Source organism: Pan troglodytes, chromosome 2 (genome assembly GCF_028858775.2).
Source record: "Pan troglodytes isolate AG18354 chromosome 2, NHGRI_mPanTro3-v2.0_pri, whole genome shotgun sequence".
In the NCBI taxonomy this organism is placed as follows: domain Eukaryota; kingdom Metazoa; phylum Chordata; class Mammalia; order Primates; family Hominidae; genus Pan; species Pan troglodytes.
In genome coordinates, this window is record NC_086015.1 from 54651067 (window position 1) to 54678637 (window position 27571).

General features: G+C 53.3%; 1 protein-coding gene across 2 annotated transcripts in view; it reads left to right on the forward strand.

The window, feature by feature from the left end:
• The window catches only part of MAPKAPK3 (MAPK activated protein kinase 3), a 32285-nt gene extending 5166 nt beyond the window's left edge, over positions 1 to 27119 (forward strand). For both annotated transcript variants that reach the window (XM_016941174.4, XM_016941173.4), the window contains exons 3-11: positions 18130 to 18269; positions 19523 to 19587; positions 20077 to 20156; positions 22233 to 22356; positions 23534 to 23609; positions 23964 to 24088; positions 24564 to 24649; positions 24947 to 25027; positions 25718 to 27119. In XM_016941174.4, coding sequence (XP_016796663.1) covers positions 18130 to 18269; positions 19523 to 19587; positions 20077 to 20156; positions 22233 to 22356; positions 23534 to 23609; positions 23964 to 24088; positions 24564 to 24649; positions 24947 to 25027; positions 25718 to 25870 — 930 coding nt within the window. In that variant the 3' untranslated portion in view covers positions 25871 to 27119. The remainder of the gene's footprint in view (positions 1 to 18129; positions 18270 to 19522; positions 19588 to 20076; positions 20157 to 22232; positions 22357 to 23533; positions 23610 to 23963; positions 24089 to 24563; positions 24650 to 24946; positions 25028 to 25717) is intronic.
• The last annotated feature ends 452 nt before the right edge of the window (positions 27120 to 27571 follow it).

Below are 27571 nucleotides of genomic sequence, written 5' to 3' on the forward strand. Positions count from 1 at the left end.
GGATGCTGGGACTTGGCTGTGTATGTTCTGAACCTCTAACTGTGGCATTCAAAGCCTCTGCAGTCCAGCCCACCTCCCTTTTCTACTTTAGGTGACATCTTTCCTTCTCCAGCACTGAAGAATTTCTTCTCATCTGGTCAAGACTCAGCCCCAGTGCCACCTCTTCCAGGAAGCTGCCCAGAGTTCCTGGCTTTGGGGCAATGGAACCTTCTTTGACCCCTTTGATAATACTCCCCTTTGATTCAAAGCCCTTTTATAGCACCTAGGCCCAAGGCCTGGCATATATCAGGGATTCATGAATGCTTATGAAAATGACCAGGCTCTGGCCCCTCTGAGCTTTGGAAGGAGCATCAGGAGCTGGACTTTTTCCAGGTTGCACCTTCTCCACAGGAGAGGGGTTCTTTGATTACAGCTCAGAGATAAGCCACAGAGAAATGCTATTTCTCCTCTCCTAAGGTCTGGGAATTCACAATGGAATCTAACAGTTCCACTGCCTCAACAGACCTCATGGAGAATTCCTGGGAGAAAGGAAATGCCCATTCATGAGGCCATTTCTGCTCCCTGCCTGCTGTCCAGGCTGCACCTCTGAGTAGACAGAGGGGCTCTGTATAACCAGAACGCCAAAAGGAAGATAGAACATGATGGATGCAGAGACTGGGAAGCAATGGATCCAGAGCCCAGTACGCTGGATGCCTCACTCTCCCTGGGGGGATGGTGCCCACTGCTCCATGGGTGAGGCTGGCCTGTTGGGGCTGGTGCTGTTGAGCTGGATTTGAAGCCAGGTGAAGCTGCCAGGCAGGCCAGGCCCTTTTTCATTTGGCAGCCACCATCCCCTCACCTACCATCTCCAGACCGGTCAGATCAGCCTCTGCAGGGCCACTTGTTAGAGTCAACAAATCAGGAGGCACATGGAGGGACTATGTAGCCGGTACAATAGAGTCCCTGGAAATAGTTTCACTGCCCCCTGGGTTCTCCCAACGCTGCTCCTTACCTAGAAGGAAAGAATCTGAGGAGCCAGAGTGTTAACTGCCAGGGATGAGCAATTTGCTTTTTCATGAAGATCCTGGGGAGGGCATCAAACCCTACAAAATGCAAATAGTGGAATTTTAGGCAGAGGTTGATTGTTCTGAGATGGTTCGTACCGTGCCTGGCTGGCCTTGCTTACTGTTTTCGAAGCTGTGCTCCCAGCCTACTCTCAGGATCACCTCTGCTGGGGCTTCTAGGATCTTTTCCCATCCCATCTAGGAACTGATGCCAGCTCTCCAGGATTCAGGCCTTGGTGCTGTGGATTCTGATACCCCCATAAACGGCTAACAGTTTTTCAGAGCATTCTGCCCAGCGGGCCCTGTCCACAGTGCACAACAAGGCACAGAATGAGTTATCTTACCTAACTCTTATCACTCCCATTATATGGATGATGTTCAGAGGTCAGCAGCTTGCCCAAAGTGCTCAACTAGTGGGTAGCAGGGCTGAGCTGTGAGCCTAGGCAGTTTGACGCCAGAGTCCTAGTATCTAAGTCATCTCACTCCTCATGCAAGTCTGTGGGGACACGGGAGGGTCTCTGAGACTTGGTCCTTGGAAAGATGCTGGCATTGTCCTCTCTGGCTCCACTGGGAGCCCTGGCAGCCCCAGCTGGGCCCTGAGTGATGCTGCCAGTGTCTACCTACATCTGCTCAGTCCTCCTCACTGTATGGAACTCTGTGCCAGTGATTGGACAGGTGGCAGTCCCATGAGGCCAGCACACAAGGACCATGATGACTGTGAAGGCCACCTCAGAAAGGTCGTGTGCCTTTTCCCAGGCCTTGTGAGTCTCAGACAAGTGCAGCTGGGCAGAGCCCAGAGCACCACGGGCAGGAAGTCAGACTGGTGAGTGGGCGAGTGGAAACTGTATCTGGGCTGGGCCAGCTAGGAGAGGCTTCCTGGAAGAGGTTGCCAGTTTAATTCAGACCTCTGGTTTGAGAAGGATGTGCATGACAGAGGAAGGCACAGGGTGTATGTGTGTGCCTGTGTGTGTGTGTGCACTCACATGTGTGTGTGTGAGTGTGTGTGTATGTGTATGTGTGTGTGCATGTGTGTGACAATATGCCTGGTTTAGACATTCAGCACCTGCTGTGGAATACCAGTTTCCCACTCGCAGACCTGTGTTCTGGCAGGATGTGGTTGACCTCAGCAGGGCCGGTGTCAAAGTCCTGACAAAGCCTGGGAAGCTGAGGGAGGACCAGAGGAATCTGTGGAGGAAGAGGCATTTGTGTAGGGCCTTGAAGGGTAGAGCACCATTGCTGAGGGTGCTGCAGGGACTCCTGGGTCACTTGGGCTGTTGTTCAGACTATGTGGGAAGGACTCAGTTTTCATTACAACAGAGGTCTGTTGTATCTCTTCTGAGCTTCACACCTGGGGAAGTGGAGTTAGATCCCTCATTTTCCTCTGCTGGGGACATCATCATGGAAGATCTCTGGGTGGAGGCAGTAGTTGGAACATCTGGCTCTGTAAGCCCGCAACCTCCCTTGGCTCCAGGCTGCCATGTCTAATGGTGAAGGCCCATGGGCAAGAGCTGAGGACATCCCTAGGTGAGAGGCATTCCAAGCATACCTGTGCCATGAGAGTGTGCACAAAGCGCTTCCTGGAGAGCTGGCTCTGCTGCTCTCAGGACAGTGAGACCATGGCTCCTGTGAGCGCTGGTGTTTTCCCTGGAGAACATTAGTTCTACTGCTCTCCCTCCATCTATTGGACATCTTGTGTGGTTCCAGATGAAAGGCCCCATCTTGGGGTTGAGAGAGGAACAGTGCTCTCGGCTTAAAATGCTTTCTGTGACATTCTCCCCAAGTGACTTTGGACTAAAGGCAGTTTCATAATCTTTTGCAAAACCATCATCTTTGTGGTGCAGTTGAACCCTGGGTTTGAATATGTGGTGGGGAGTAGGATCCAGTCTCGGTGACTGTTACTATCCCTGCATTCATGCTATGAGACAACATAGGCCAGCAGACACTCTCAGAAGGCAGGGCTCTCATTTGGGGTGGCCTGGGTGCATTTGCTGGTGAAACATTATTGGTTTTTATGAGGACTCACTTGGGTGCGCCCTGCACCTGGGGAAGCCAGCCCCTTGAGGGACAGGAAAGAATGGCGTGAAGGGAGCTCTGGGTCCTGGGCTCCTCCCCACCCTCCTGCCCGTTTGGAACTAAGTGGATTAGGCCCTGTGCAATTGTGATTAAAATCCTGCTGTGTGGGAACCGTGGAGGTTTGGCTTAGAGCAGGAACACGAGGCTCCCGTTTGGGGAACAAGGAGCCTCAGGAGGCCCTTTCAGCACTAGACAGGCCAGAGATGTTGAAAAGATTGCTTTTGTTTTTGAGGCGGGTTTGGGATTAGGGTTGCCTTTTTCTTTAGACTAGGGCTTTGTCTTTGCTGCCTTCTCCTCATGGCACTAGCGATCTTTCTGTCCTCTGCCTCCTCGTCCCTCTCATTTCTCCTTTTCCACCTGTTTCTCCTGCTATCTCTCTGTCCCTGCTCTCCCGGGCCTTGCCAGTTTGCCTGTCTCGTGTGTTTCAGGCCTCATGGCCTCTTTTCTGCAGCCTGGCAGGCTGAGGGCAGGCGGAGGACAGAGCAGGGCCAGGTCAGGTGCTAAGGACTCATCCTGGTCAGCGGGCAGCTCACTCCCCCACCCCCACCCCAGGGGAGGGTGGGGGTAGGGAAGGAAGGAGGAGTGAGTGCTGTACCCATGCCACTCACAGTGTCCCCTCCTGCTGCCCGCCTTGACCAGGTGTCAGCAGCCTTGGCAGTCAGAACAGTGGACTCAGGAGTTCTTGGGCTGAGCTGTAACCTGAGGAGGTCCCCCGCCACCCCCCCATGGCTTGTGTGAAGTCAACTTCAGCTGCAGTCTCTGCTGTTGGGTCTCCTTTTACGGCCCAATGGTCTGAGACTTTTGCTTGGGACAATTGTGTGGGACTAGGCACAGTATGACCCCCAAGGGTTCCCTAGCCACAGTGAGGTATAGACAGGGCTGAGATCTGACCTGAGTCAGAGCCTTAGAGCCAGCCAGAGGAGCTGGTGGGAGTCTGGGAGGGCTCAAGGTATGAGGTGCAACCTACCTCCATTTTTACAGAGGGCAGAACTGAGTGTGAGCTGCACCTGCACTAGCTGGTGTGAACACTCAAGACTCTCTAGCTGGCACCCTGCACCTGACCACCCTTGCTCTGCTAAGGCTCAGAGGCTACATTCAGGGGCCTGAGGGACCAGGACCTTGAGCTGCCACACTCATTTCCCCATTCTTAAGGGTTCAGCCTCCACAAGAGACCCATAGCTCATCCATAGATGCTCACCCAACATTAACAGCCCCCTTCTCAGGATGTGGTAGAAGGACTGGCAGGTGTTCTCCGTGCTTTCTGGCAGGCAGTGGCACAGGGGGCAGGGGGATGGCAATAAGGGCACCCACTTGCTGAGTGCCTCCTACATGTCAGGCACAAACACTGCAGAATCAGAATGGATTATCACGCCCATGCCATGGATGCAGAGACAGGTTCAGAAAGGCAGAGTAACTTACCCAGGGTCACGTAGTATGGACATGGCCCTGTGCTGGAACCCAGGCCTGGCTCTCAGCCATTCCTCTCCGCGTTTGTGCTCCTCTGGGGATCAGGAGCCACAGTCTGCTCATCTGCAAAACGAGAGCCTGGGCCGGGCGCAGTGGCTCATGCCTGTAATCCCAGCACTTTGGGAGGCTGACGCGGGCGGATCACCTGAAGTCAGGAGTTCGAGATCAGCGTGGTGAAACCCCGTCTCTATTAAAAATAGAAAAATTAGCTGGGTGAGGTGGCACATGCTTGTAATACCAACTACTTGAGAGGCTGAGGCAGGAGAATCACTTGAACCCGGGAAATGGAGATTGCAGTGAGCTGAGATTGCGCCATTGCACTCTAGCCTGGGAGTCAAGAGTAAAACTCCATCTCAAAAAAAAAAAAAAAAAAAAAAAATGAGGGCCTGGGTGCTCTGCTTGGCAAAGGCCTCCCTTTTGGCTGTGAAGACATGTTAGGTGGGCAGTGATCATCGGCAGTGCCAGGGAAGCAGGCAGGTCGTGGGGGCCTGCCTTGCCCACTGCTGGGGCTGATCTTGCAAGTAGATAGACAGCATAGAGACTGGTCAGAGGGTGCCCCAGGATGCCTCTCCCACACCAGTCAGCAAATGGTGTTGTCAGGGGAACATTTGGCTATGGTGATGCCACCAGCAAGGGCTATATTCTGCCAGGGTCAGGAGCTCTGAGGGTTATGACTCAGGTTTGGAGACCCCTTCCGCTGTACTTCATGGCCTAATTAAGTGCTTGAGTCAGGCTGAGCCAGTACCAGGGTGTGTCCTTACCCTAGGCAGGCCCAGGAGAGGGGGAGTGAGTCACTGCCGCCTAGTCTCATGGCAGGAACAGGCAGTGTCCCTCAGAGCTGCCAGGCCACCACCCTGGTCCCCTAGAGGGCAGGGCCTCCCCCTCTTCCTCGTAGCTATGGCTCCATGGTGTGATCAGAGACTAGGAAAGCCTTCTGGGAGTAGGCTGGGTGTCGGTGCCTTGGGAGTCCTCTGGCTGAACATGAGCAGGAGGGGAGAGGGGCCAGGGGCCAAGGGAGACTGGAAGCCTGGATGGCTAGTGCCCCTGCTACCCCTGGGAGGAGCCTGAGGAGAGCGATGGCTGCCTGTACTCACCCAGGCCTGTGTGGGGAGCTGCAGAGACATGAATGAAGCCAAAGGATGAGGGAGAGATGCTGAGCAGATATGAGATAGAAGGTCAGTGTTGGGGGTGGGGATGGAAGGTTCCCTAGGGCCTCGGTGCCATGCCTCTGGGGGTGAGCCAGTGTATCTCCCCACGCCCACTTCTGATTCCTTTGTCATCTCTGTGACATCTCCTCCAGGCGAGAGAGACCAGCTGTCATTCTTCTGAAAGCTGGAGAGTTTTGGGTCCCCTCTCTCCAGAGCTGGCCAGAGGCCTGGCCTGCTGAGTGCTTCAGCAGGGGTCACCTAGGCATGACCTCACTTGCCCTGGCCACCCCTACTAGGGAGGGTGGTATGGCCCTTTGTTACCCTGTGCCAGCTATGTGGGCATCACTGCCACACAACTGGCCAGTTGGGGGCACATATTTCATTGCTGCTGTGGGGTCTCTTCATGAAGAGAGACCACTGATGGGACATTATTTCTGAGATTACAACAAAACACTTGTGTTTGCTAAAATGTTCCAGTCTTATGATGAAAATGTCCTATTTTTACACTGTCATAGAAGAAATAAAACCAGGGTAAAGTTTCACAGATTATGTAGCTGATTTTGATAGAAAAATCCCCTTTTCCTCTTTGAAGTTAAAGGAAGATACCAGAACCTGGATCTTCTGAGTATGTACTCAGGGGGCTCACAAGTGGTCTCTGTGGCCTCCCCCGGCCCTCTGTGGGAAGGCTGTGGGCAGAATCCTGGGATCCCACACCTGTCAGGGGCAGAGGGAGTTGTGATCCTGCCACTTTCTCGCTGTAGAACCTCTGGGGGAGGGGAGGAGGCCATAGCTGTCTCAGGGCCTCTTTCCCCAGCTATAACACAGGAGCCATGTGGGAGGAGAGTGGGTGCCCAGTTCATAGATGCAAGCTGGGGCTTAGGAAGGTGAAAGGACTGGCCATGGTCACACATTTTGCAGGAGGGACATTGTTCAAAAGGATGCGCGGAGTTGTCGAGGGGTGTAAAGGTGTCTGCCACCTGGGAGAGTAGGGGGCTGCCACAAAGAAGTGAAGATGGGCCCCCTCCTGTAGTTGACCAAGCTTGAGAGCTGGGTGAGTTCCCTGTTGTGGGTTTCTGTTCTTTCAGTCTTGGTTCCCATTCCCCAGGGTCCCTCCCCTAAGATCAGCCACCCTCTCTCCACCCTGGAGGGTCTTCCCCTTCCTTATTGAGCCTTTCACAGCAAAACAGGATTCGTGGACTCAAGGTTCTTGGTCCACCTTTGAAGAGCCCAGTCTGGCTGTGCCCCTCTGAGGATATGAGACCATTTCCTGTGACCTGCTGAATTGGAGAGGTTCTGCCTCCCCCAGGTCCCCAGGGCTGCACCTAGCTTTCCCTGAATTCTGGGAAACAAGGAGGGGAGGAGTGTAAGGCCATTTCAGGAAGACCCAGGGGAATCCTAAAGCCAGGGGTCCCCAAGCAAACCCAGGAACTGTTTTCACCCATACCATCATGGCCCCCAATACCTTCAGTGTGCACTGGACACCAAGTTCATCTGAGCTCTTTGTGTGTGCTCTCATTCCCTCCTTGTGGCTCCCTGGGAACAGGAGTATTAGCACCATCCCCACTTTCCAGATTGGGCCTGTGAGGCTCAGAGAGGCTGAATGGCCTGCCCAAGGCCACAGGGGAGTTGGGAATAGACCTGGACCCCTGTGGCCGCAGCTAGTCCTGCTGTGCATGGTCCCTGGTCTGGGGCACTGGGACCCTCTAGCACTTGCGTTCCCACTGTTCTTCCCTCTTCCTTCCTGGGAGCCTCGCTCAGGTCCCTCTTTCTAGAAGCATTTCCTTCCACTCTTCCCATCCCCCAGACTTAGCATTTCAGCCTTTGTTTCCAGGTTGTCTGGGGCTGGTGGGAAGCAGACCAACTGAGGCCATCAAAATTTAGTAAATTGGAGGAATCTTGTCTTCCTAAGACTTGATGATTTCAAAATTTGTGTTGGCTATCCTGTCCCAGAACTTCCTGGGAAGACACTAGGCTTGGAACCTCAGCTACTCCCTCCCCTCCCAAGAACTCTGGTGAGAAGTGGTCAGGTGGAGGTTCCCAGCCTGTGAAGCTGCCACCCTGCCCCCCATCAGGTGACCTGGCCTTGGCCTAGAAGGGGAGTGGTTGTTTAGGGGTCCTCCTTTCTTGTGAGTTCCCTCAGAAGGGGCTGGCCTTCTCCATCTCTCCTGTTCTGCCAGGTTCTGGTTCTGGAAAGAAAGGAGAAGGGAAGGGAAGGAGCCAGGACCAGTTTCCCAGGTGTAGATGTCATCATCAAGCATCCCAGTTGGCAGTGACTCATCCATAGACCCCTAAATCCTTGAGGACAGAGTGCCCGTGGCAGCATTCCCAGTCCCAGTCCAGGTCTAGCCCCCAGACAGGGCCAGTACATGTTTGCAGGAGTTGGGAGGGGATCTGTACATGGGCAGGCCTGTACAGTTGAATCCTGGTTCCCAAAGAACTCTGACTCAGTGGTGGCCATGTGCAAACCACGTGACCCAGAGAATCCACAAAGCCTCCCTGACCCTCAGTTTCCTCATCTGAAAATGGTGGCTAACAATGCAGTTGTTGAAGGGCAAGAGCTAATGGGTATGACATGCCTGGTACAGGGCGGGGCTCCGTGAACATCTGCCATTGTTGTAACAGCCACCGAGTAGCAGGGCCTGGTCCAGACCAGGGGCATGGGCCAAGCTCTCGGAAGGAGTGGCAGGGCCTTCTCTGTTTGTTTTCCCCAGGCTGGTGTTGTGGGGATGAGTGCCTGCTCCAAGCCTTGAAGCTGCATGGAAAAGGGGTGAAGCAGCTATACATGGTCCCCAGTCTTGACTCTCACTGCCCAGCTGTGTGACTTTGGGCAAGTCACTTAACCTCCCAGAAGGACATTTCCCCACAGGTAGAAGGGCGCTGCTGATCCTTGTTGGGTTATGGTGACCACTGTGTGAGGTGGCCTCTGCACAGTACTGGCCCAGCACCAGGGACAGACTGTTGTCCTGTAGGGAGCGCTAATCCCACCTGACTCCATCATTCCCTCAGCACCTACCTGGGGCCTGGACGTTTGGGGTCAGTGGTATCACGTGAGCCGCCCTCCTTGGAACCGAGCCTCTGAGGAGGAGAGGTAAATGGACAGGGTGAGACAGAGGACAGGATGTGGTCAGAACTTAATGAAGCGAGGTCTCATCTGGCAGGAGGCCAACTCATCCATAGCTGCAAAATTGGTTCCATTAGCTCCTTTAATGAGCTATGAAAGCTCGGAAAATGAGTTTGTGAGAGAATAATGGCACATGTCTGCAGCTCTGATTTGAAACTGTGGCTAAAAAGTTAGATATTACACTACCTTCCAGCTCTCCAAATAGCACCAGTGCCCTTGTCGGGAGGGAGAGGGACGACATGGGGGGCGGGAGCGGGGTTCTGGCATTATAAGGAAGATGCTGAAGCTTTAAGAAGGAAAAGCCTGCTTCTGAACTCTGAATTCAGGGTCAATCCCATCCTGACGTCTTCCCTGCAGAGCAGAGGCTGAGGCTGTGACCCATTCTCTGAGTGGGCAAAGCAGCTCACAAGGGTCACACTGGCTGGCAGGGCCGTGTGTGTTAATAGCCCACACAGGTGCCAGCAGCACTGGCAGGGGTTTCAACAACTGGCTGTAAAATAAATTCTGCTATTCCAGTGGTGTCTCTTATATCATTTGAGATGTGATCCTCATGGGAAATAATCCCAAATAATCATACAACTGGGAGCTGGGAGAGATCTTAGAGATGGCTGAGTCGAAGACTTGTCAAGGAGGGAGTATGGTAGGTTCAAAGTGTTTTGTCTTATTCACGGCCTGCCTCTGTAAGAATAGGGGTTCCCAACAATGAAACCTAAATTTCCCTACAACATTCTCTACAGTTTTGCTGCCTGAGATTTCGTGTTGAGCACGTGCACTGAGATTTAATCTTCAGCATTCTGGCCTGCCTTTGCCTGAGGCTGGGATGAGACCCTTAGGTGGGACAGGTGTTGGAGGCCGTGCTGGTCCCTGCTGCTCCTCTCCTCTCTGTCCTCTGGCACAAAACAAAGCTGGAATCCCAAGAAAATAAAGGTCTGGTGATGTTACCTCAGCACTCCTGGCCCACATGCCAGGCGATAGCTGAGGCATATGTGCTGGCCTCAGTCTTCATGGAGGAATCCATATTAGATATGTTCATTTGAGTCTGTATCTTTTGCAGAATTGCTGTTGAAGGTGTTGCCAGAAGGTTTTCTCCTATATAAGGTTTGATGTGAAATCCCTTTTAGAATTTCGTCCTAGAAAATGTTCAGTGAATATCTGTGCTCCTCTTCATGGGGGTAATAAAAGCAGCAGAGCCTAACTGGTTTCCTTCTTTGCAAGACTTCCAGGAAGCTCAGAATTAAAATTTGTCCTCATTTATAGTTATGAACTTACATGGGTTTCTGGTGCATTTTGTCTTTTTCTTCATTCTAAAGAGAATCTGCTGTTTTTGTTTGGTTTGGCTTCTGTCTTGTTTTAGAATTATAAAATGTCTGAAATACTGTTGTTAATAAGCAGGGCTTGCAGAAATAATGGTGCTTGGAGGGCCTCAAGGGGTGGTGAGAGGAACTAGATCCTTGGCCTCCAGGAGGAAGTTCCCTTTGCTGTAGGGCTGATGTCTCTCATACTGTGAGTTGTCACAAAATCCAGAGCTTCAGCTTCTTAATTTATTACTGCCTCATTGATGGGAGAGATAAGTCAGCTCTCTTCCCCCGGAAACAGTGGGTGTTCTGGCAGAGGCCATACAACAGCCTGGCCGGGGCTGCAGGTTAATTGGCCAGGGGTATGGAGGTTGGGGTTTGGCTGCAAGAGGTGTTGGGGAGACTGCTTGTCCAAGCTGGTAGCCTCGGCACTTCCTGTATGTGAGAGATGGAGATACTGTGGGCACTTTAACTTGAGAAGAGCCCAGCACTGGGGTGAGCTGGATGGGGACACCCATGTGTGGGTGGGTGGACCTGGATAGGGGGCCCTTCCTGGGCGAGGAAGTGGCTGGAGGAGGGTGTTGGGGACTGGTTCCCAAGAGTCACTGCAGACATCCCAGCTTTGTTCGATCTCTAAGAAGACAGACAGAGTGCTTTTCTAGTTCTGAGCAACAAGAAATGTTAGGCCCTGCCATGGTGACGGGGTCCCAGTGGGAGAGGAGGTCTGAATGGAGGCATCTGGGCTTGGTCACCTTCTTGCACAGGCTGTCTTAGGTTGAGTTGTAGCAATAAGACCCCCCAATGTTTCTTGGGCACCTCTCTGTGGCCAGTTCTCTGCTAGGTACTTTGGAGAAGTAGAAAATATTAGATGAACAAATGGACAGATGGATAAATCCTGTTCTCTGCGAGTTCAAAGTCAATATTGCAGAGACTGGAGACACACATATGCCCATGGGCCCACACACCCACCCCCATACTCCCCACACACCCATGCACACACCCCTACACACGATGTATGCATGCATGCACACATTCATGTTCCCACGCACACACACACACCCACATGCCCTCCTCATACCCCTACATATGCACTCACCCACGCACTGATGTACACATTTATTTCAGAACAAGCTTCCTGAGTCTTGTGCAAGCTGTGGATTTGGCCAGTGCTGCTCCAACGTGGGGCCACCCCCTCCTCTCATCTCCCCTCAGGGAGGGGTTGTCTGGGTGCTCTCTCAAAAGTCCTGTTCTCCTTCCTCCTCCAGCCTTGCCATCCTGCAGCCAGGTGGCCACAGGGCAATGACTTCATCCTCCTGAGCCCGTGTTTCCTCAATCTGTAAATTGGGGCTAATGGTTCCCACCCTGCTTGCCTCACAGGGTGGCACCAAGCATTCCCATGAGATAAGGGACAGCAGAGTGTTTTGTAAACTGCAAATTGTTTTCCAAACAGGCAAATGGTGCTGTTGTTTTCCCAGCTATGGAACTCAAGAATTCCTCCACCCACAAGTAAACCCTGTCCTTGGGTGGAAAGGGATATAGTGGTGATAGTGAGGGGCCTGGCCTGTTTTGAGGCCCCCACATTCCACCTGGTGATGCTAGAGGGGCACGGGCCCTTCTGCTCTCAAATTTTGCTGGGGCTCACTAGCTGGTGAAGTCAGTAGGGGTCTTGGCCTTCTGGCTGCTGGCTCTGGGGGCAAGAGAGAGAATTTGGCAAAGGAGGATGAGGGGAGAAGGGAAAGTGAAAACCAGTATATCAGAGCCTGAGGCCTGTGGTCACTCGCTAAAGGAAACATCATCTCAAATTCAATGCTTGTTGAGCTTCAGTGGGGACCCACACCTCAGGTGCATGGCCAGGAATCCCCTTCCTCAGGAAGAAGCCCAGTTTCCACCTCACAGGGGTGTGTGTATCTGTATGTCTGTGTGTGTGTGTGAATGTGTGTCTGTGTGTACCTATTGGGCACTAGCTGGAGCTGTGGAGCTGCCCAAGTGCCATCACAGACCCTCCAGTTCTGGTGGACCCCTGGGGAGCTCAGGGAACATAGGAGAGGAATGAGGCAAGGGTGGGGGCCCGTTGGGTTGTCAGAAATCCCCTCCTATCTTCTTCTTCTTTTTTTTTTTTTCTGAGGCAAAGTCTTATTTTCTTGCCCAGGCTGGAGTGCAATGATGCGATCTCGGCTCACTGCAACCTCCACTTCCCGGGTTCAAGCCATTCTCCTGCCTCAGCCTTCCAAGTAGCTGGGATTACAGGTGCGTACCACCACACCCGGCTGATTTTTTTGTATTTTTAGTAGAGATGGAGTTTCACCATGTTGGCCAGGTTGGTCTCAAACTCCTGACCTCAGGTGATCCTCCCGCCTCAGTCTCCCAAAATGTTAGGATTACAGGCGTAAGCCACCGTGCTTAGCCCCTTCCTATCTTCTTGTCTTCCCAGCTGTGACTGGGAACCATGACATCATTGCCCATTTCAGGTAGCCCCCAGTGGGCTCAGGCATGTGGATATGGAGGCCATGGGGACCCAGAGGCTGCTCCATGAGGGCAATGATGTGGGAATGGTACTATGGTAGGTACTTTGCAAGGAACGCCTGTCTAGAAGTCTGCCTTGTTACCCACTTATCTCCCCCACCCTATATAGCCCAAGCCCTACAGCTTAACTTTGGGGAAACAGAGGCCCAGAGAGGAAAAGGGACTGGCCTAAGGTCATACTGAGAATAGGCATAGAACCTGGGCCTCCTGTGTCCTGGCCCTGTGCTCATTCTCATGCCTGGGAAGATGGAGCTCTTACTTTGGGACATCTTTTGTGAAGAATAGTGTGGAGTCATGTACCTATGTGAAGGAGGCCAACTTGCAGAAATGCCTTGTGGAATGGAGCAGTCATGATGGGCTCCCTGGAAGAGGAGGTAAAGCCTGGTTCAACAGAGAGGGTAGGTGAGGTACAGGCTGCCCTTGGGCAGCAGGGAGAAAGTTTGCCAGGTTGTCATGTCTCCCATTTGTTGAGCCTCACTGGGGCCTCCTCAATTTAATCTTTTTTTTTTTTTTTTTTTTGAGATGGAGTTTCACTCTGTCATCTAGGCTGGAGTGCAGTGGCACGATCTCAGCTCACTGCAACCTCCGCCTCCTGGGTTCAAGTGATTCTTCTGCCTCAGCCTCCTGAGTAGCTGGGGTTACAGACGCACACCACCACACCGGCTAATTTTTGTATTTTTAGTAGAGATGGGGTTTCACCATGTTTGTCAGGCTGGTCTCGAACTCCTGATCTCATGATACACCTGCCTCAGCCTCCCAAAATGCTGGGATTACAGGCATCAGCCACCACGCCTGGCCAATTTAATCTTATCTTGTCCTCATGATAGGTTGTGAGAGGTTTTCCCCCTCATCCTTACTCTATAGATTTATTAAATCTACAAATATTGATAGGCGCAGTGGCTCATGCCTATAATCTCAGTGCTTCAGAAGCCAAGGCAGGAGGATCACTTGAGCCTAGGATTTCGAGACCAGCCTGGGCAACATGATAAAACCCCGTCTCTACCAAAAAAAAAAAAAAAAACAACCAAAACAACAACAAAAAAATTAGCCAGGTGTGGTGGCATGCACCTGTGGTCCCAGCTACTTGGAAGGCTGAGGTGGGAGAATCATTGAGCCCAGGAGATCAAGGCTGCAGTGAGCTGTGACTGTGTCACTGCACTCCAGCCTGGGTGACAGAGCAAGATTCTGTCTCAAAAAAAAAATCTACAACTATTACCTGAGTTAGTGCTCTGTGTCAGGCCCTGTATCCCAGTACTGGGACCTAGAGGTGGCCAAGCAGACTGGCCCTGCCCTGTGGGCCCACAGTCTGATGAGGGAGGCTGCTGGTGTCGGCCTGGCTGGGGGATCAGCCATGTGATTTGGGGCCAGTTACTTCCCCTCTCTGTGCCTCAATTTCTCATCCAAAAAGTGGTGATAATGAAGTCCTTTCCTCCTAATGTTTATAAAGTACTCCAAACAGAGCCAGGCACATTGAAAGTACAATATCTGTATGTGTGTGTTTGCTTAAAGAGTTATCAAAGAAACAAGCTAATTGTATGTTGTGAGCAAGTGCTGCACAGGAAGTGAAAAGGGCGATGACGTGAGAGCTTTCTGGGGAGCTAGGAATGTTTTCTGTCTTGATGGAAGTTTGGGTCCCAAGGGTGTGTGCAATCATCAAAACTCATTGAATTGGACCCTTGAGACCTGGGCATTCTACTATATGTCAATTATACCTCAATAAACAAAGCATATATTGAAAGAAAGAAAAACAAAGGATGAAGAGGGAGGGCTTCTGAGAGGAGATGACATTGAGGTGGACCACATTGAGGGGAGGCCTGGAGGAGAAGGCTCTGGCTATGGGGAAGGAAGATGAGAAAACTGAGGCTCTAGGAGGTTTTGGGCTCAGGGTCAACTCAAGGGGTCAGGAGAGACAGCTCAGGGGATTTCTTGGCAGCTGGACCTGGGCCCAGGCTGAGGGCTCTGGCTCCTGTGATGTGCTCTGCAGAGAGGCCAGTGGGGCGTTTATTATATTTTCCAGGGACGGCCCTCTCCCCTGTCCCTGTGCCTATTTTCAGGGCTTTGGCGTTTGTAGAAGGACTATTTTAATCCATGTGGGAAATGGGTTCCTAAATATGGACTCAGTGGGGCAGAAGCCTCGAGAGGCTCCAGCTCAGGGCAGCTCCACCTGCTCCTCTACCTCAGCAAAGCACAGGATGCAGGCCCAGGCTGGAAGGCTCTCCAGCCCCTCCTTGGCCATCTACCGCCCTCCTTGGCCATCTACCACCCTCCTTCTTTCCCTCTGGCTCCTCCTATCTCCCTCCAGTCCTGGGCCCATCCTCCCATCCTTTGTTTGCTCGGAAGCCCAGTGTTTCCTGCCAGGCCCCAGCCAGGGACCCCCAAGTGAACTTGACCTGCCTCTGCCCTCAAGCTGCTCCCAGGCTGGTAGGAGGAACAGAAGCAAAACCAGTAAGAAAGGTGCTGGGAGGGGCCGGGCGTGGTGGCTCACACCTGTAATCCCAGCACTTTGGGCGGGTGGATCACGAGGTCAGGAGATCGAGACCATCTTGGCTAACACGGTGAAACCCCATCTCCACTAAAAATACAAAAAATAGCTGGGCGTGGTGGCGGGCACCTGTAGTCCCAGCTACTCGGGAGGCTGAGGCAGAATGACGTGAACCCGGGAGGCGGAGCTTGCAGTGAGCCGAGATCGTGCCACTGCACTCCAGCCTGGGTGACAGAGCAAGACTCTGTCTCAAAAAAAAAAAAAGAAAAAGAAAAAGAAAAAAAGGTGCTGGGGGGGCTTTCCAGAGAGAGGAAGAGAGAGAGAGAGAGACAGAGATGGAGACAGAGAGAGAGAGAGGTTGATCGATCTGAATTGAGCCCTGAAGTTTCCTCAAAAAGAGGGAGTTGACCCAACAGAGAGGATGAGGCAAGAATGCACATGACAGGGACCAGCACAGACCTAGACACAGAGGCCTGGGGGAGTAAGGCCTGTTTGGGAATAACATATATATTTTTCTGGCCAGAACAAAGTGGTTTTGGCCCAGAGGTGGCAGGAAGTGAGGTGGGAAAGGAAAGCAAGCCCTGCGTGCTGGGGGAGGACATTTATCTGGAAGATGTGAGGAAGTGTCTGTGGCCACAGGTGGATTAGAGTCATAAGGGGAGAGGCAGGGCTGAGGACCCTAATGAAAGCATTCCAGCTGTGAGCTTGGACTTTTAAGAGAGAAGAGGAGGACTCTGATGTGGGAGTGAGATGCCACAAGGCAGGCAGTGAGGAGGGAGTGTGGGAGCCAGCCTGGGAGGCCTGACAGGAGATGGTCAGGTCAGACTGGGGAGGAGAGAACCAGGCAGGGGGAGGGGGAGGAGGCAAAGAAGGAACCGGGTGCAGGGAGGGAGGATGGTACCTCTTGGCTCCTGTGGCTGAGGATTGGGGTACCCCTAGCTAGGGCCGCCACAGGACATGGTGGAGGCAAGTGGGGGGCACTGAGCTTTCTGGTCCCAGTGCTGAGAAAGAAGCTGGTGATTGGGAATTGTGCGGGCACTAACCTGAGGGGTGTTCTGGAAGGCAAGGGCAGCATGAGCAAGGATCCATGGTGTCCAGGCAGGAGTGTCTGCCCACAGCAGCCTTGACGCACACCCCCAGCCTGCTCTGGGTAATGGAGCAGGGGCACAGAGCTGCTAGAGGGCTTGTCCAGCCCCTGGCTCTCTGTATTCCTTGCACTGCCTGTATTCCCAGGCTAGGGTTGAGGGGAGCAGCTCCAGAAAAGGAGGGACAGCCAAGGGGCAGCAGGCTCGAGAAACCACTGCCTGCCTCTCCCCTCTCTGGGACACTGCCCTGACCCAGTTTGTCTTTACCTAGAGAGCGTGCATGGTCACAGAGCCTGCCCCTAACAGTGCCCTGTGTAAAGTGACCTGGCTCTCCCCATCCTGCAGAGGAGGAAATTAAGGCTGGGGCAGCCCAGGGTCCTATGGCTGCTGAGCAGTGCTGATCCGAGCCCCGGTCTTGAGCATCAGCCCTGGTCCCCAGCCCTCCTCTATTAGGAAACACAGTGTCACAGCTGGTCCTTGAGTGAGCAACCCTTTTTGGGGGTGGCTTGTCCCTGCTGTCCCCATTCTGGGCCATCTCCTCATGCATGCTGACTTCTCCTTCTCCCCCTACAGCAGGGCCACTGTGAGGCCTTGTTCATTTCTGGTGCTGGTTGGCAGCCACAGTCCAGGGCTGAGTTAACCCGAGCAAGGATCCTGATGCCCGCCCACTGGATGCTTGCCTTGGCTGGGATGCACCCTGTGGGGATGACTCTGCTATTATACCATTTTACAGAGTTGTGGGCTGCAGCTTGGAGCTGTGAATGTATGCCTGAGGTCACACCGAGTCATTGGAGGAATTCAATCCCAAACCCACATCTCACTCCACTCAGCTGTCATCTCCCTCAACTAGGGTCCTCCCTTCCCCCAGTCTCTACCTCTGGGTCCTTACCAGTGATCTTTAAGCATGGGATGAGGGTGGAGGCTGGGCAGCTAGGTCACCTTGAGATGGCCCCACCTCTCTCACAGTGCGATGACATTGTCGCCCTGGTACTGCATAGCAGCTCCCAGGAAGGCTATAAAGTTACCTTGGGAGCTGGGTACTGACTGGGTGGTCATGACCAAGCAACTCATTTTAGAAGCACTTTTCTTGGTAGTGAGAGTTTTGTTCTCATGCCCACTCCTGGAGAATCTGAAGTCTTAATTACTTTTACCCCTACAGGAGTGTGGCCTTGTCTCCCTCCACTCTGGGCCAGTTTCTTTGTGGGAGATAGATTGACAGACACAGGCCTCAACCTCTCCTGCAGGAAGTCTTCCTTCTCACTCCAGCACTCTCCTGATCATGCTGAGTCCTGTAGGGCAGATTTGCGTGTTAGTGCACCCTCTCCCCTCCCCAGCCTTTCCCCAGCACCTTCTGCTTCTACACTTACATTTCTCATAGATGCCCAGGGTGAGAATCACAAGGGAGGCACCAAGGGCCTACTATGTACCAGGTGCTATCCTGTACAATTTACATGTACAATTTCCAACCCTAGCCTAGGAAATGGAACAGCTGTGTCATCCTTATGGTAAAAATGAGGTTCAAGGGATGTGTGGCCCCTGGCTTGGGGTCCCATGGCTGCTGTGTGATTAGAGTGGGGTTATAAAACCCACTCAATTTCCATCTGAGAAGGGAGGCAAGGGCTTCTTTGGCTTCTGAGCCCCTCGAAGCAGTCAGCCACCTCCTACGGACTCCTTGAACTACCTGCCAAGCTGCTTGAGCCCAGGACTGACCCTCAAGTCCAGAGGCTCACTGGACCACAAGTCAGAGAAACCTAGATTCAAATTCTCATTCTGCTCCTTATAAGCTGTGTGACCTGGGGCAGGTCACAGGCCTCAGAGCTTATATGTTTTTGTCTGCAAAGTGATGGTAGAGGGCTCTGAGCCTGACACTTTCTATGTGCACCCACCTACAGCTCCTGTATGACAGCCCCAAGGCCCGGCAGGAGGTAGACCATCACTGGCAGGCTTCTGGCGGCCCCCATATTGTCCGCATCCTGGATGTGTATGAGAACATGCACCATGGCAAGCGCTGTCTCCTCATCATCATGGAATGGTATGCTGGCCTGCCCTGTCTCCACACCCCCTCGGCATCCCTGTGGCCCTCAGGCTCCCTGACATGCTTCTAGGGGCTTTCTTTGTTTTTCAGGTAGCAGATCTGGGTGCCACTGTAGCCCCTGAGGGGCAATGGAGCAGGCAGCCGCAGGCCCTGCCTGTGGATCTATGGAGTTGGCCATAAGGACATTCCCTCAAGGGTGGGCAAGAAACCACAGGGGTTAATATGGCCTCCCTGAGTGTGATTTCTACTCTGTGAGGAGGACTGGAAGAGCTGTCAGAGAAGGCTCCCAATCCCTGAATATGGATGGATGGGGGATTTGGGGAAGAACAGGACCCACGCAGTTCTCTCAGCTTTCTCTCCTTTTGACCTGGGTATGTGCTCCCATGGTCCCACCAGGAACTGGGTGCTTGGGGCCTAGAACCAGGAGCCAGTGGCCTTTTCCACCCTGGGCTTCTTCCTGTAACACCGTGGCTCAGCACCAGCCATCCTTGGACTCTGGGTCTCCAGCTCCTCCCTGTCTGCCTTTCAAGTCCCCCCTTCCTGCACCGGTTAGCCAGTTCTTCAGATTTGGGGTTCAGATCCTGCCTCTGCTACCCACTAGCTATGTGACCGTGGGCAGCTCTTAACCTCTCTGAATCTCTGTAACTCAGATGTAAGATGTGGGAAAGATCTTAATGTAGCATTTACCCTGTGCTTGACTCCATTCTAAGTGGCCCATGTGTATTGCATATTCAATCTGCATGACTATGGGGTTGGTGCTGTCATCCCTATCATACAAAAGAGATAGCTGAGGCACAGAGAGGTGAAAGAACCAGCCCAGGATCACACAACAGCGCTCATGAAACGTGGATCCCAGGGCATGGCACACAGTAGGTGCCCAGAGAACAGTGGTCATATGATGATAATTAACATCTCATCCCACATTTGGGGAAACAGAGACTTGAATGGGGTTGGGAGTACCCAAGCCCTCACAGTCAGGTAGGGGCCGTGCCACTGGGAACACACAGGCTTCTTGGCAGGGATCAGAGCCCACCACCCTCTTCTAGTTCCAAGAGTTCAGTTCAACCCACCTAAACTGACAACCTACCATGCACCAGGTTCTACAAGGGACAGGGAGGCTGACAGTGGCTGTTCAGTAGGGGAGGAGCAGAGCAGCAGGGCCTGAAGCCTGGGCCTATGATTTGGGGCAGGGGCAAGGGTAGGATGATGTGCAGTTTCCCCCTCTCTGCTTATAGTCACCTCTTTTACAGCATGGAAGGTGGTGAGTTGTTCAGCAGGATTCAGGAGCGTGGCGACCAGGCTTTCACTGAGAGAGGTATGTGCATGTAGCTGGACCAGCAGGAGGATTCAGGGTGAGAGGTATGGACCAGAGCGTTGTGTGTGATGCTAGGCAAGACCCTGTTCCTCTCTGTGCCTCAGTCTTCCCATCTGAATAAGAAAGGGTGAGACTCAGTGTCCATCCCCACAAGGGACTCTCTGAGTCTGAGACACTTTGTCGAACTTGGACTCTCTATGGCTTTGGGATGGAGGCCTCAAAGCCTCTTGATGCTGTCTCGCAGTTGAGCTGGGGAGAGGTAGCTCAGGACTGAGGAAAGAAGTTTAGATGGGTTGGGGGTATCCTCGGAGGAAACTGGGGTGTCTGGGGTGGCGTAGACATCCTGGGATAGAGAACCTGGATAGCAGGAGCGCTGTCACTGTCTTCTTGTCTTGTGCTGGCCTGTTAGACTGTGTCCAGGAGGGATGATAGGGTGGGGGCTTGACCTTTGACTGGCATCACTGACCCCCTCCTCCTCTGTTTCTGCAGAAGCTGCAGAGATAATGCGGGATATCGGCACTGCCATCCAATTTCTGCACAGCCATAACATTGCCCACCGAGATGTCAAGGTGAGGCTCCAGGATTCAGGTTGGGGGCCCGGGGAAGAGGATATTGTCCCACTCCACAATCCCTGATGGCATCCAGGACCCACTGGATGGAGGCCATGTTCCCTAGTCACATTCAAAGCCTCTGCTCTGTGTCCCAGACTGCTTTTCTCAGCCTCTTCTCTAGTTTCAGCATACTCATTCTGTTCTCACCAGGTGGGTCCCCTTGCTTCTTTCAAACACTGAGTAATCCAAATAGTAATAAGAATAACTGACTGCCTGCCTAAAGCCAGCGGGCCCTGACAAGCAATCTCATTTCATTCTCACCCAGCCTTGTGAGATAAGTGCCATTACCCATTTTACAGATGAGGAAAACAAGGCTCAGAAAAAGATTAAGTGACTTGCCCAGGGGCTGTGTAGTTGCTGCACTGGGATTCATTCATTCATTTGTTTACTTGTTCAGCAAGAAATTTTGTGTGGACGCAATGTGCCAGGCCTCAGGCAGGGGCTGCCTGATGCTGTTGGTTTTTTTTGTTTTGTTTTGTTTTGTTCTGCTTTTTTGAGACAGAGTCTCACTCTGTCACCTAGGCTGGAATGCAGTGGCGCAATCTCGGCTCACTGCAGCTTCCGCCTCCCAGGTTTAAGCGATTCTCCTGCCTCAGCCTCCCAAGTAGCTGGGACTACAGGCGCACACCACCACACCTGGCTAATTTTTGTATTTTTCGTAGAGATGGGGTTTCACCATGTTAGCCAGGCTGGTCTTGAACTCCTGACCTTAGGTAATCCGCCCGCCTCGGCCTCGAAAAGTGCTGGGATTACAGGCGTGAGCCATTCCACCTGGCCCTGTTGCAGCTTTTGTGAAGTCACAGCCATAGCTTTGACAGATCAGGCCCTCTGATACCAGCATTTTAAGGGAAAGAAGCCATTTGCTGAGCCCTGGAGGAAGGAACAGAGGTAGTGCCAGTTGTTGGGCCACCTTCCAGTCTTGAGGCTGGAAGCTCAGCTCTCCAAATTTCCTATCCTGGGAGGACTGGGTCTTAGAGGTCATCTGGATCAGATGGATGAAATGCAAACCAAGGCAGCACACACATGCATGTGCACACAAGCATGTGTGAGCACTATCAGAGCAGAGTCTGCTCCTCCTGGGCCCTCTGCCCCAAGCCTGGAACGTTACCTTCCTTGGCTTATTTCCTCCTCAGACTGGGCAGAGGCGAGCTGAGGTTACAGCTGCTGCATCAGGTCCTCCCTCTGGCTGAGCACCCCAACCTGTAAATCCTTGCTTTATTTGGACCCTGGCTTTTTTTTCCCGAAGAGAGAAAAGCCTTCTGCAGAGGAGATTCCCTTGAATAGACTAAAACTGCTTCTCTGTTTTTATCACAATTGAGAAGGTCAGATCTTCTCAAATGGAACCTGAGAAATAGCATCCATTGGTTCTAAACCACCACCCCATCCTTCTACCAACACCCCATCCTTCTACCCCGACTCTGCTGGGGGGTCTCTTCTGCCCCTCTCCATGGGCCTACATCCTACCTACCATTCATTAAAAACCAGTTTCAGGGACAGACCTCCCTACTGCCCTCATCTGCCAGGCCCCTGGCTACTCCTGGGACACAGGAAGATTGCCCCTGTGCAGCTCCTGGGGTCTGGGGTCTGAGCAACTAGGGCCTTCTCCCCTGAGCAACCTCAGATGGGGCTGTCCTTCTAGCCCTGTAGGATTCACTCTGGGCTGGGTATGGGACATGTGCTTGGCAATACTGACTTATGAGCAGCCTGCCTTCCCCCAGCACCCTTGCTCTAGCATTTCATGGCAATGTCACCAACTCAGGATCAGAAGTTCCTGCCCCGAGGCTTTCTATGGCACTTGGTCATTCACAGCCTTGGCTGAGCACCTGCCTTGCTTCCCCTTTTGTGAATGAAGGTAGCACCTTGGGTTTCTCTCTATTTGGCCCATGTTGGTGGGCAAGGCCCGGGTCTTTTTATAAATGGACCTAGCTCCTTCTGCACTGGGATGGAGTCGGGGAGTCTGGCTGAAGATCACCTTGGGGCTCTGCTCCTGCCTGGTTCGTAACTCCAAACCAATGTTTTCTCTTTCTGGCCCAGCCTGAAAACCTACTCTACACATCTAAGGAGAAAGACGCAGTGCTTAAGCTCACCGATTTTGGCTTTGCTAAGGAGACCACCCAAAATGCCCTGCAGACACCCTGCTATACTCCCTATTATGTGGGTGAGTCCTTCGGACATGAGTTGTAACTCCTCACCCCAACTTATACAGCTGTATTATGGGGTAGCCAGTGGGTTGCAGAAACCAAAGGGTTAAAGCCCAGCAAGGAGGGAGGGGGAGAATTCTGTCTGCATGGAGGCGGGTGACGTGGGGGGCCGGAGGCTGCAAAAATATTCTCCCAAACTTCAGCTTCTGCTTTTGAAAATAGATCCAGGAAAATTCTGGCTGTGGCCTGTGAGCTGAATGACATCACAGCAGCTCTAAATATATATGTGATAAAAGGCTGCCATCAGCTTGGGACGGAGCCCAACCGCGGTTGTTTTTCTCTAGTTTTTGTCTTCCTGGGATTCATATTCAGAAAGTGGGCATGCATTTCCTCCTAACTTGGAAGGACAAAGGGTACCAGTCACCTGCCTTGTGGGAGACGGTCACTAAAGCCAGGGCTTGGAGGTGTGCACATACTCATGCTTCCTGGAAAAGTTCACTGCCCTTCTGCAAGTGGGCAACCCCCGGATCTGAAAATGTTCCTTGCCAAAACTGCCCCCTAACCTGAGAGTGGGGTGATGACAGAGGGCTTTTCTCCCTCAGAAGAGGTCTTCCTGGAGGGCTGCTGAAGGGGTGGGAAGTTCCCTGAGACAGTTGAAATGGCACTCTGTTAACTAGGATGTGTTTTGCACTAAGTATTTTAACTTAGAAATCTTCTAGCCTACCCACCTCATTGCACAGGGAAGACAAAGGCTCCATGGATTGGTAGCCAAGCTGATGATGGAATGCAGAGCCCTGTCCCTGGTTCTTCCTTGCCTGTGACCTAGGCTATGCATTCAGGGAGGCAAGGGACACAGGACAGCTGGCAGGCCAAGACCCTCTCACCTACGGCAGCTTCCCACCAAGCCCCAGACTGGCCTTCTCTTCTCTTCTTTCACCAAGGTTGAGACTGGCAGAGGGGCTCAGGCCCAAGGGAGCTAGGGGTATGTCTGAAAGTGGTTGATTTTTTTCCAGGAGCTTTCTCCTCCCCCAACTTCACACACATGCTGCCTTTCCAAAAGGTGCCAGACGCCAGTCTGCTCTGCCCTACCTCCCAGCCCAGGTACCTGCTCCCCACCTTGCCCAGGCTTTAGGCTCCTGCCTGGGCTCCAAGACCCTTGGGTCTGAGAGCCCTGCTGTCCCTCTGCCCTGGCAGCCCCTGAGGTCCTGGGTCCAGAGAAGTATGACAAGTCATGTGACATGTGGTCCCTGGGTGTCATCATGTACATCATGTGAGTACCTTCCCCACCCCCTGCCTCCATCTCCTGCCCTTACCCCCACTGTGAGCCCTCAGGACCACTTCTGTCCCCCCACCCCCATGTCCTTGGTGAGGAGCTTGTGTGTGTCACTCCTCATGCGGGCTGCCCTTCCCTTTTGGTCATGGGACACCACTCCTTCAGGTGCCTGAGGGTCTCCCCATGCCAAGGGCTGATGGCATTCCTGGGATGTGCCTGGGAGTCCGGAGGGCTGGCATTATTGCTATGGTGTCTGGTTGTCTGTCTCCCCAGTCAGGGGCTTTTGAGGGGAAATGGGTCCACCCTGGCACTGCTCCCACCCTATGCCAAATGACTTACCCCTTCCCCCAGCCTTTGTGGCTTCCCACCCTTCTACTCCAACACGGGCCAGGCCATCTCCCCGGGGATGAAGAGGAGGATTCGCCTGGGCCAGTACGGCTTCCCCAATCCTGAGTGGTCAGAAGTCTCTGAGGATGGTGAGTGAACCTCTCTGTCCCAGCCTGACTCACCTGGCCCCTGTGGCTTTCATTCTGGGAAACATCACTTTGGTGTCAAACTGACCTGTGTTCAAATCTTGGCTCCCCCTCTTCCCAGCTATGGGACCCTAGGCAAGTCCCCTAACCTTCTTGAGCCTCAGTTTCTACATCTGCCAAACAGTCTCAAAACTTGCCTCCTCAAAACTCCCTCTAACTCCTATTCCTCATTCATATTTTCCTCTTTGAGGACCACAAACAAGGCTGCCCTGTATGAGTTATCTACTGCTGCTTAACCAATTATCCTGAACACTTAGTGTTTCAAAACAAGAAATAGTTGTTAGCTCACTCTTTCTGTGGGTTGGGAATTTGGGAGCACATGCAGCCCCTGCCCCAGCAGAGCTTGTGGTCTGTGGGGAAGGGTGGAGGGGCTGGCTCTGCAATCTCACCTCTCCCCTCTCTTCCCTGGCCCCCCTAGCCAAGCAGCTGATCCGCCTCCTGTTGAAGACAGACCCCACAGAGAGGCTGACCATCACTCAGTTCATGAACCACCCCTGGATCAACGTGAGCCCCTCCTCCTCCCATGGCAGGCAGGGTGTCCAACAGGAGTGGGGCTGCCGGGCAGGAGGGTGGTGGCTCTGCTTTGAGGCCCCAGTGCAGGGCTGGAATGGGCCCATGCACACAGGTAGATACTAGGGCCTCACCTACAACCTGGCTTTGTCACTGCCCTAGTGAGTCTCCTTCCCCACCCTGAGCCTTGGTTTTTCCATCTGAGTCTGGGAGAAGAGGATGGAGTGGGGGGAACCAGTGCTGTCCCAGGTGCCTCCAGTTTCTAATCCATGGGCGTGGGGCTCCTTCCAGCAATCGATGGTGGTGCCACAGACCCCACTCCACACGGCCCGAGTGCTGCAGGAGGACAAAGACCACTGGGACGAAGTCAAGGTGGGTGGGCTCTGCCTCAGTCTCAATACAGGTGCCAGGATTTGGGCAAAAGGGACTTCAAGGGGGTGGCTACCCAGGGTCTGGGGTCTTTGGCCCCTTTCTATACCTGGAGCACAGGGTGTCAGTGACTGTCGCAGTGGTCCAACCATGGCACTCCAAGGATTGGGCCTCACTACGCCATTCAGTGTGGTGCTCCTGGCTCACTTCCTCAATGAAACGGGGCTTTGGTACCAAGCTTGGATGATGACCTCTCTTATAACCGACAACATTTGGGAGGGTGGTCAGCCTGGTTTAGACCCAGCAGAGGCCACGTTTGAACATATGGAGTAGCAGCTCCAGTGGCACAATCTCCAGGCCCCAGTGCACTGGTTGCCCAGCGAGATGGCATTCTCTGCAGGTCTTGTGGTTCTGTGGTGGAACTGGTTTAGTTCACTATCCCACTTACCCTTGGTGTGGTCCGAGGGAGTAACTCTCCTTTTGTGCCTTAGTGAATAAGCTCAGTGTCTACCACAGAGGACGGTAGTGAGGATCATGTGATGCAAAGGGCTTGGCCCAGTGCTGGGCACACAGTGGGCACAGAGGCAGCACAGGCTGTCACTGACATTAAGGGGCTGCCCAGGCAGGGGGGTGATGGTTCCTAAGGTCAGTACATCCTGACCTCTTAGTGCCCACCATCCTGTCTGTCCCCAGGAGGAGATGACCAGTGCCTTGGCCACTATGCGGGTAGACTACGACCAGGTGAAGATCAAGGACCTGAAGACCTCTAACAACCGGCTCCTCAACAAGAGGAGAAAAAAGCAGGCAGGCAGCTCCTCTGCCTCACAGGGCTGCAACAACCAGTAGCTCATGGGGCCTTGGAGGAGCCTGGCCTCTCAGCCTGCATAACAGACTGAAATGTGCTCAGGCCCTGGCCAGGAGGGCCCAGGGTCATTCTTTTAACAAAAGGATTATTTTGTTGTGTTTTAATTTGTCACTCGGAACTTCAGGATGGAGGACCCTGACCCTAAACCTCCTTCAGATCTCTGGCCCAGGCTCAAGCCCTAGAGACGGGCAGGGCCTAGGGGCTGGGAGCTGCCTGCTGCCATAGCAGCACCTTTAGCTAGGTTGGCCCGAGTGAGGCCTCTGTGCTGTCCTGCCCTGGTGCATGGCCTTAGCTTTCTAGGCCACTGGGAGTTGTGGCTGGGCTTCCCATCTTCCACAGAGACATCCCCCTGTGGGATGGGCAGATGGGCCTGGCCTTGAGAAAGGCATTGGCCATTGGTTGCCATGGTGACCAGGGACCATGTTGCTGCCTGTGAATGCTGAGTGAGCGAGTAAGGGAGGAGGGGCAATTGAGGGTTCATCTCTGCCTTCTTGGGGAGGCTGATTTCTCACACACTGGCTGGCCCTCTCATTCTCACTCCTCCTTGGGCCCTGAGGCTGCTGGATCTGGTCTGCCTGCCTCCCTGTGCAGTCCAGCCCTGCCTTGCTGCAGCCCCAGCCCAGATGGCACTCAGCGCTCTCCCCTGAGGGAGTCCCTGGGCCTAGCCATCCCCTCACTATTCCCGACCCAAAGGGTGACTTTTCATCTGAACTTAAGGTGGGAGATATTTTTAACTTTTTTCCACTTTGGAAAATGTCACTGTGACAAAAGCCAGTATACTTTCCCTGCACCCATCTGCTCACCAGATCTCAGGCAGGAAAGCCCCTCTCTGTTGAAGTCAGGGGCTATCTTTTGGTATACTTGTGTGAAAGTGGCTGGTTGGGAGCAGAGCTAAGTGGCTTCCCATTAACCTGAGGTCCCTTTCTTTACTCTGGGTCAGACCTGAGGTTGGGGAAGGCGACTGAGCCATGCTCAGAATGTCTGGTCCTGGCTTGGGCCTGAGTAGGGCAGAGAGGGCCTTTCCTGGCTGATCAGAGCTTACCAGCCCCACCCCACCATGGTAGCCTTAGGGTGCCGAGTTGCCTGATACTGCCTGACAAGTGCCTGACACGCAGCCTAGTTCCTTCCTGGCCCCTCTCTCACTGGCTGGGAAACCCTAGACCATGTCAGATAGGACAACACTGCTGGGTTTTACATCCAGATAGTAATAAACACCATTTCATCATTTTCTCTTGGGTCCTGGGTTTACTCTTTGTCTACAGGGGTGGACAAAAGTGGCCCAAGGGCAGCTTCTCAGACCCACTAGTGATTTCACCCCAGCTGGAGGGGGTGCCTCAGGCCTGATAAGCATGCCATGCTAACTCCAAGGCCACTGAGTCCTCGCCAGGCCTAGAAAGGTCAGAAGAGCTGAGGGATGGCAGCTGCCACATGCCCCCAGCTCTGTGCTGCCCCTGTGCAGTGTGTGTGACACCTACCCCCGGGCCTGTGTGTGCCAGCATCTGCCCACAGTGGCCACCCCCAGCTGCGTGCCAGCCTGCTGAAGGGCGGGCAGAGTGCCTGCTGCAGCGCTGAGCTATTTTCAGAAACTGCCAGATTTCATTTGGCACTGAGAATATCGAGGAGGGGAGGGGGCGGCATGCTGCAAGACTGTCTTTTGACTACTCCAGTAACAGAGCACTCTC